At 47.9% G+C, this 9,980-nt stretch overlaps 1 protein-coding gene across 1 annotated transcript; it reads left to right on the top strand.

Moving 5' to 3' along the window:
* The first annotated feature begins 382 nt into the window (after positions 1-382).
* Positions 383-1,910, top strand: LOC106817025. Its single transcript, XM_014821675.1, has one exon. The coding sequence runs from the start codon at positions 708-710 to the stop codon at positions 1,908-1,910; it is 1,203 nt and encodes a 400-aa protein (XP_014677161.1). The 5' UTR covers positions 383-707.
* The last annotated feature ends 8,070 nt before the right edge of the window (positions 1,911-9,980 follow it).

Raw genomic sequence — 9,980 nt, 5'->3', positions numbered from 1 at the left:
AGGGTTCATGCCAATTGTTCATTTATTTTGCATCTCAGTATCAAGGCAGTTGCCATATAGCATTATAATTAGTTCTTACGTGTATTCTAATGTTTAACAATACTGCACAATTATCATTCTACAGTAACGTATTCCAACCAGATTACTTATACTGTTGACTTCTGATATGTTTCAGTCTTCACTGTGTTTCGTTTGCCTCGCAAATAAAGCTGTTCGAGACCATGTGGATTCGTCTCTACTGTTCGCAGCTGACGCGTTAGTGAAGAATTTGGCAACTAAAAGACTGATACACCGAACGCGCGAGTGGTCTCTGTGAAACCTGCAACTGAAACTGAAAGAAAACTAAAATAAAAACTAAAACTGGAAAAATAACTAGAGCATTAACAGACAAAGCTCTACAACTGTATCAGCAGGAAGTGAAAAGGAAAACAGAAACATTAAATAAATTGTGGTCTGTTCTATCAGATCTGATTGAGACAATTCCAGTCTTAGACAGAAGTGTTCACGTGTTGGAAGCATTCGTCAAAGAGCTCAGAGACAAATTTGGCAATTATAAACGTTTGACAGAAGAGTTTAGTGAATTTCTATTAACGACTCGGACAAAAGATAGTCTCCGTGCAAGAGATGAACGCCACCACCTATTGCAATCTCAGGATACAATCATTCGGAGCAAGTTAGAGGTATTGACGGTCTTGATACAGGATGCGATGGAAATTGAGTCGGTACGCTCGCGACGTAGCAACGCAGTTTCCACGACTAGCTCTCAGGCCGCAAGGGCTCGTGCAAAGGCTGAAGCGGCTAAGGTTCGCATGGAATTTATTCATAGAGAGTCTGAGTTAAAATTAAAGAAAGTGACACTTGAAAATGAAGGTGAAATGCTGAATGCTCAGAAAGAGATTGCAGTGGCAGAGGCAGAGGCTGAAGCTCTGGACCCCGATTACACGAACAGTTTGAAAGAAGGCTCTCAGTCAAACCTCAGTTTACTTCCCAAGGACGAGTCGAAGGAAAGAACTACAGACTATGTAAACAAATTACAAACAGGAGGCACAATGTTAGATCCTAGAGTGGAACCCTATGTCCCTGTCGCAGCGACACCTGGAGGAGAGTACGAAAGAATGGCTATAGCAACCGAACTTACTCGGCTGCTACTGAAAAAAGACTTACTGTTTTCAAGCCTCACTAATTTTAACGGCAATCCGGAGTTGTATCGCACATGGAAATCTAGCTTTCACTCGAAAATGCGAGAGCTGGATGTGACCTCCGTGGAAGAAATAGATCTTCTAGTAAAGTGGACTAGTAATGAAGTTCAGAAAGACGTACTAAGTCTGAAGGCGGCTAATGCTGATGATCCCGGGAAGGGACTTCGTCAAATATGGGAGCGCCTTGGTGAGCGGTACGGTTCACCTGAGATGGTAGAGGCTTCACTCAAGCGAAGGTTGGAAAGCTTTCCAAGGTTAACTAACAAGGAGCCCAAACGCCTTTATGAGCTTTCTGACATTGTAAGTGAGATCGAGGCTATCAAAGAAAATGAGGGATTCAAAGGTCTTCTAGCCTACTTTGACTCGTCATCAGGTGTGACACCTATAGTAAATAAACTGCCGTATAACCTACAGGAAAAGTGGACATCTAGCGCGACGAGGTACATGGACAGGTATCACGTGGTATATCCACCGTTCAGCCATTTCTCTGCATTTCTGAGAGAGCAGAGTAAGATCAGAAACAATCCAAGCTTTGCATACAATGTAAAACAGGCTACTGTGAGTCTACGTACTAGCCATCGTGATGCACATTATATCAGCGCTAGGAAGACTGGCTTGGTAACTGACACAACTGAAAAGCAATCAGATGAACCGTGTCCTCTGCACAATACCAATCACTCGTTCAAAACAAGTGCAAGAAATTCAGAGTAAAACCAATAGACGTGAGAAGAAAGTTATTGTATGAGAAGCGATTGTGCTTTTGATGTTGCTCAACATCGCACACCCGTCAGTCCTGTGAAGTAGACATTCACTGTGACGAATGTGGTAGTAGTAAACATGTGTCTGCCTTTTTTATTATGATTATCAAAAGCTTATGTCAGATTGATCGGTTCATGGCGGGGAGCAGGCCAGCAGAAAATAGGCTATAAATGCATCTTGTACTCAAATTTGCGGAGACGGGTTTGCTGGGAAGTCATGCGCGAAAATTGTACCCGTCCAAGTATACCACAGAAACAGACCGAATGATTGTGTAAAAATGTACGCTTTGATAGACGATCAGAGTAATCGGTATCTTGCCAAATCAGAGTTCTTCGAGAGATTTGGAGGCAACTATCGAGAAGAAGACTACTCACTGTCATCGTGTGCCGGGGTAATGCAGACATCCGGCCGGAGAGCGGAAGGGTTCGTCATTCAGAGTATGGAGGGCGATTCGTCGCACGATCTTTCTATGCTTACCGAGTGTAACCAGTGACGAAATCCCAACACCAAAGGTTGCCATGAATTATCCTCACCTTAGGAGCATTGCGGAGAATATAGCAGAGATTGATCCAGACGCTTCAATATGGTTGTTAATCGGAAGAGATCTCACAGAGGCACATCATGTACATGATCAGAAGATAGGACCCAAGGGCACACCCTATGCTCACAAACTGAGTCTTGGCTGTGTGATTGTGGGAGAGTCTTGCCTGGGCATGCAAAACACACATACTGAGAGATGGTCGCCTTTCATTGTTTGAACCATGCCCTAATGAGTTCATTGTGAACGAAGCTCATGCAAACCCTTCAACAGACTTTCATCTCAAAGTTTGCAAGCTTACAATGGCAGCGGATGTTGACACCTTGGACAGAAAAGTTTTTTGTGAAAACCAGTGATGATGACAAGCTAGGGTTGTCTATCAAGGATCAGAAATTTTTGAATTTGATGAACGATTAGTGCGTTAAGGCCGCAGATGGTAAGTGGGTTGCACCACTCCCATTCCGATCTCCACGTCCACAATTACCGAACAACAGGCCTCAAGCATGGAAGCGAGCTCAAAGCTTGCATGCAAGCTTGCAAAGAGACTCTGTCAAGAAAGAACACATGGTGACCTTCATGAAGGGGGTGTTAGAGAACGGACATGCCGAGGTAGCACCTCAAGTCGATCCTGATGAGGAATGCTGGTACCTGCCCCTGTTTGGGGTTTACCACCCGAAGAAACCGGGAAAAATCAGGGGTGTATTTGACTCTTCTGCTCAGTTTGAAGGTGTATCATTAAACCAAGTTCTACTCAAAGGACCTGATATGTTAAACAGGTTGCTTGGCGTTTTGCTTCGGTTCAGGAAGGAAGCCATCGCGATTGCTGCAGATGTTGAGCAAATGTTCTATTGTTTCTCCGTCTCCGAGCATCATCGCAACTATCTGAGGTTTCTGTGGTATGAAAACAATGATCCTTCAAAGGAGCTCATAGAGTACCGCATGTGCAAGCATGTGTTTGGGAACAGCCCGTCCCCTGCGATAGCCAGTTATGGACTACGACGTACAGCCTTGGAAGCTGAAGGAGATTTCGGACATGATATGAGGGAATTCGTGGAAACGAATTTCTACGTTGATGATGGCCTCGCCTCTGTGTCGTCTGCACAAGAGGCTATAGACTTGATAGACAGAACACAGAGGGCACTCCAAACAGCAGGAATACGGTTGCACAAAATAATTTCAAATTCTAAGGAGGTGATTGATGCATTTCCCAGTGAGGATTTAGCGAAGGATTTGAAGGACTTGGACATTGGTGTAGATGCGCTACCCATGCAGCATATTCTTGGCCTATGCTGGGATCTCGATTCGGACACCTTCACATTCAGGGTCTCGGACAATGTCAACCCCTATACACGAAGGAGCGTTCTCTCAACAGTGAACAGTTTATATGATCCCCCGGCTTCTTGGCACCTGTTACTATTAGGGGCAAGATTTTGCTGCGTGAAATGGTTGAGAACACCAAGGATTGGAATGAGCGACTCTCGGAGGGTTTTCGAGAGGTCTGGGGTGGCTGGTTGGACAATCTTCATATCCTGGTAACTTTGAAAATCTCACGAACGTATCATCCGTTCGGTGGAAAGGATGTTGCAAGTCAAACACTTCACGTATATTGCGACGCTTCTGAGAAGGCCATTGCGGCTGTAGCATACTTGAGGACTGTGGACACTTCTGGGAACGAACACGTGGGATTTGTATTAGGCAAGTCGAAAGTGGCTCCTAAGGAGGGTCACACCATTCCACGTCTTGAACTTTGTGCTTCAGTGTTGGCTGTCGAAGTTGGTGAAATTGTCTGCGACGAGCTGTCACTCGCACCAGAAACTGTGACTTACTACACAGACAGCAAGGTTGTGCTAGGTTACCTCAAGAACAAGACACGGAGATTTTATGTGTATGTTGGCAACCGCGTCTGCAGAGTCCTGAAGTTCTCAAAGCCTCATCAGTGGGTTTATGTACCCACAGAACAAAATCCTGCAGACCATGGAACTCGATACACTGCACCGGCACTCTTGGAAAAGAGCCCCTGGCTCCAGGGGCCCTCCCAGCTCCTGTTGGGAGAACATGTGAAAGTCATGGACGAGTCGCTAGATCTGGTGAATCCTGAGCAGGACAAAGAGATTCGGCCAGAGGTTAAAGTGTGCAAGTCGCAGGTTGAGAACGTCAGTCCGCGTGTTCTAAGTATGGACCGAGCAGTAAGGTTCTCATGTTTGACAAATCTGGTAAAGGCCATCGCGTGCCTGAAACATGTCGCTGCAAGCTTCACGTTGGACAAGGGTGACAAGTGTTATGGTTGGCATACTTGGATGCCTACACCCAAGCAGAAATGTTCCTAGTGAAAGAAGTTCAGCATCAGTACTATGGTCGAGAGATTGAATGTCTTGAGCAGGGTAAACCTGTACCCAAAAGCAGCGGTGTAGTATCTCTGTCACCAGTATTCAACAGTAGTGTGTTATGTGTAGGAGGTCGGTTGAAAAACGCGGACATCCATGTTCGTGAAAAGCACCCTATCCTCATACCAGGTAAACATTGCCTGGCACTCTTGATCGTCCGCCGATGTCACGAGTCAGTCAGTCATCGAGGTTGTCAAATTACCGAGGGCGCGGTCAGAGATGCAGACTATTCAGTGACTCGCGGATGTGTAACGTGTCGGAAACTGAGGGGACGCCTCGGTTTCCAGAAGATGTCTGAACTGCTTCAAGATAGGTTACAACCTGGACCCCCGTTCTCATCAGTTGGGGTAGACTGTTTTGGGCCTTGTCAAATAGTCACACGTCGCAAACGGGGGGTCAAGCAGTAAGCGGTGGGCAGTCATGTTCACCCGTCTCGTGTCGAGAGCCGTGCATATTGAGTTGGTTGAAGAATTGAGCTCATCATCCTTTATAAACGCACTGAGACGGTTCATTGCTGTTAGAGGTAAAGTAATGCTTTTTCGCTCAGACAGAGGGACCAATTTTGTTGGCGCCACAGAGAATCTTGGAATCAACGTTAAAAGTGACCGCGTCAGAAATTTCCTTCTCGGAAATGGTGCTACTTAGATCTTTAATCCACCACATTCCTCTCACATGGGAGGAGTGTGGGAGCGGATGATCAGTGTCACCAGGAGGATTTTGGACTCTTTGTTATTGAATGTGGAGGTCTCACTCACGAGGTGTTGTCGACGTTCCTTGCAGAGGTCATGGCTATTGTTAATTCACGGCCACTAGTTCCAGTTTCATCTGACCCTGGAAATCCGTATCCCCTTAGTCCGTCTATGATACTCACGTACAAAAGTGATAGCATTGTCAGTGTTGTGATTCCCTCCGGTGTCAAAGATTTGTTCAAAGCGCAGTGGAAACGCGTGCAAATGTAGCGATGCTGCGCTCGAGCTCAGTAATTAGGCACGTTGCCGAGTGAGCGGAGAGCGGCCGACAGCTGGTAGCAGGGCTACAGGTGGTACAGGTGTCAAACGACTGACTAGAGTGAATGGTCACTTAGAGAGCGGAGAGCAGGATACGTGACACGCGACATCACAGATGCGGCCCTCGCAAGACGGGAGTCGGCAGAATGGGAACCTGGAAAACACAAGAGGTGACAGGATAATGCCAGGATGGCGGGCACAGAAATCGCCGGGGTATATAAGGCGAGCGGCACTCAGGCACGCGGAACTCAACTCTCTCTCTCCCTGTGTTCTTTCTTGTTACGCTATAGTTGTATACGCTACGTGTTGTACTTGTATGAGACATGGCTAATAATAAAGTTGCTTGTGGTGCGTTACTTCACTAGTTCTTGTTTGCTTCATGTCTTAGCGCATCCTGTACCCTGTTCACTTACCCACTGCCTACCTCACCTAAGTAACCGAAGCACGAGGTTACATTTGGCGCCGTAACCTATGGAACTTGTGGTTTTGTGTTGCACGCGTGTTAGTGCTACTGCTATTCGACACGGATCTACAGGCAAAATTGCTAAGGTAAGTGAGCGGCGTAGGTTATCGGTGGCTAGAGTAATGTTATTGTCGCTTAATTCTCCCGGGGTACATACATGGGTAATGCTAGTTGTATAGTTGTGAACGCACGTTAATTTTATTGCGACTACGAAGCTCACGGCATGGCTCTCCCACCTACCCATCCATTTACTTTGGACGAACTCGCGCAGTTATTTACAAATTCCCTTCAGCCGTCTATTAAGACAGCCGCAAGTACTTTCAATCGTGCTTTGCTGGTCTCAGAAATCAGACAGGGCATACCACGTTCTATGGCCGATCGGGCCATAGTGGGACCCACATTTGCTGACTGGCGCGCAGCTTTGGAATGGGCGCAAGTCGAGTTAAGTTTGCCCGATGCGTCGTTAAAGCAGTTCGCTTTGTCCACGGTAGGGGGGCATGCCGCAGAGTTTTGTAGACGTACGTTGCGAGAAGCACCTACAATTGTTTGGAAAGATCTTAGTGCTAAGCTGGTCAAGCGATTTGCCGATCCGTTACAGGAGGAGCAAGCGCTTCAGGAGCTTAAGTACTTTCGTAAGTAAAGGAGGGAGCAAATTAGACAGTATCGAGATCAGTTGCAATCTCTCGCAACGCGAGCGATGCCGTTGGACAAGATTCGAACCGATGATGTCCAAAATAGGCTAGCTGACGCGTTTCTAGATGGCCTAATTTCCGTCCCAACCCAAAAGATGCTTTTGGCTCGCAAGCCGTAAACTCTGTCCCACGCTATTGAATTAGCCGCTGATGAGGCGTTCATAGAAGCGGGTCTGGCAATGCGACTACGCAATAGAGCGATGGATGGATCTGACATGAGTGGGGTCATGGAGCAAGGAGAGCCGATGGAAGTAGGCGCAGCGGCAACGGGTAATAATACAGCACTCGTAGCAGAAATTCGTAACTTGTCTTCGCTGTTAACGGAGCATTGTCGTTGCAGAGAGGCGCCGCGACAATAATCAGCGAGGCCCACGCAATGGACAGTCAAGCGCTGCGCGTGGGGCCTATAATGGCGGGCAATCCGCTCCCCCGAATCGTTGGGTGGGTCCCGCGACGAGGGACGGGCGTATCGCTTATCTGCCTAACCCAGTCTCACAAGCTGGGACGGCAGCTTTCAGACCGCCAGTCACGCGCCGCCGAGTACTGGTACGGGAAGCTACGCGTGAGGATGTGTGCTTTTATTGTGGGCGCAGAGGGCATTTCGCCCGTGATTGTCGCGATTGTTGTGAGGAAGATGTACAGAGATACCGACTTAGACGTCGCATATAATGACTTAGTGGCAGCAGTTAAACATGGCAAACGCATTGCCACGGCTGATACGTATTACGCCTCGAACTCCGAGCTGGGTATCACCCCGCACTATGCAGTCATCTATTTGTTCTTGGCATTAGCTGTGCTGCTGGTTGGAGGGTTCATATTTCATTATCGTTGTTGTAAATACACACCCCAGTATGACGCGGGACGACGAGCACCCCTCCGCGTCCGCTGGAGACGCCCTGACGATAGACTGCCCGAGAGACAGACGGAGACACCTGATGAAGGCCACATAACCATGGTGTCGGGCTCTCCGTTTAGACAGCTGGCCCGCATGGTGGCGCAGCCTAACGACGAACGTGAGGTGCCGCTGTTCGTGCCATTCATGCCGTCGCGTCTGCTTAAGCCCCCGCCAACTATACCTACCTTGGAACATATTTCACTCGCGGGTGCTGATCTGCAGACAGCCCCAGCGTTTATTCGTTGAATGAGGAGCCATGGGGGGAGGGAAAGCCCGGGTTTAGTGAACGTGCGACAATTGACGCGTAGCCGCCGGTACCTACGGTTCTCACTTCATCATTTACGGACAGCAGTCTATTTGCATAATTTATGTATTTGTGTACCAACGTACGCTGAGCACGCATATGCTCAAGCGATGCATGGATAGATCACGCATTATTGCGGTTTATATATGCTATAGCTTAGAGATGCTACAGTAAGCACGCTTAGGGACACTAGTTAAGGAACATTATTCACTAACTCGTATTAATTGTTACACGCTTCGCAAATGCGTCGCAGCCTTGTTTTGCTTGTTGCAGACCTGCAGGTGTTTTACGAGTGCACCCCGTTCGAGGAGGAACTCGCCGACCTTTTAGTGGCGCGGTATACGCTATACCCGTTCCCCCTGCCAGTGGGAACACCATGGGTCGCGTTCATAATCCGAATGTGCGAGACGAACGCGTCGTCAGCGCATATGGGTAGCTCGCTCGATAATGCTCCATTTTTGGAGCATTCTAATTATTCTCTTTTGAAGTATGTAGCCATAATGTGGATATTAATGCATTCCGGCCGCGGCGTTGTTGCGTGCATGGTAGCCACCAAATACAGATCGACACGCATACCGCACCCACCGTCCGCAACTGCCTGTGCGTCCCTCGCGGTTGGCATCATGCCGCTGCCACCACCGGGTGGCGTACACGAGGTTGAGGGATCGTGGGAGGCGGAGGCGGTAGCAGACCACATCCAAATTCTCGAGCCCCTATTGGACTCGCCCATGGTGGGTCACCTGATGCCGACCGGATTACTCGTTCGGGATGACGCGTTAGTCATCCCGGCCGGGCATTCATCAATAATTGAATAGCTGGAGGTGCGGCGGCGCTGGCGGTTTCAATGCCGGTGTTACTGGGTCGGCCGTGCGCTACCGCCTAATGCATTTCATTTTGAGGCGTTGTCAATCCCCATCGCCTACGGCGCCAACAATCGTGAGGAGTGGGACGAGGACGACACTGGGCACAGGAGGGACCATGGCTACGAGTCGCCGGAGGAGCCCACAGCTGATATTGCCGGCATTTGATGGATGCCCGCGCGCCTCGGCTTCCCGCGACTCGAGGGGGAGCGACGGAAAAAGCCCCGCTCGCCCTACCACCCGCGCCCACTCCAGGGTTAGCAACCCGAGTACACCTCCACGACTGGAGCGTGTGACGGGTACTAGTCCAGTCATAAAGTGCCAAATAAGGCCTCTACCGGGAAATCGAGTGAAACAAGCTGGATTCTTTACTAATGTGTTGGTATTGGTTGATATAAACCCCCCAAAAAAGTTACAAAATTTTCGTTGGTCGGAAACTTTTTACGGGTCACGCCCTTTTTCCGATTTTCGCGATTATGGGAAAATTGTGTAAATCTTACCTAAACACTTTATAGTCATGTTATACATCTTAATGGGGGTATTTTGGGGCGGGAGTCGATTCCAACAGTCAGTTTATTCTTAAATTCAACGGTTAAGGCTTAATTGACCAATTAAGCTCAATTAAGCTCCGTCGCGTACAAAAATTGTGGTGTTTTCTAACATATGGCATGTTAGGTATGCTTTCTGTTTTTTTATGCCCGTGTTATTTAAACACTCAGAAGTATGATTCATCCCTAAAAAGTGTTATAGATCGATCATTAATAATCATACGCGTTACTGTTTAAATTTACACAAGTATTGATTATGAAGCTTTATGAACTCGACAACCCGAAGATACTCGATAAAGAAACATACACATAGGATTTGATTGAATACACC

Source organism: Priapulus caudatus, unplaced genomic scaffold, assembly GCF_000485595.1.
Source record: "Priapulus caudatus unplaced genomic scaffold, Priapulus_caudatus-5.0.1 Scaffold1569, whole genome shotgun sequence".
Classification (NCBI taxonomy): Eukaryota; Metazoa; Priapulida; class Priapulimorpha; order Priapulimorphida; family Priapulidae; genus Priapulus; species Priapulus caudatus.
This window is presented reverse-complemented; position numbering and strand designations above follow the sequence as displayed.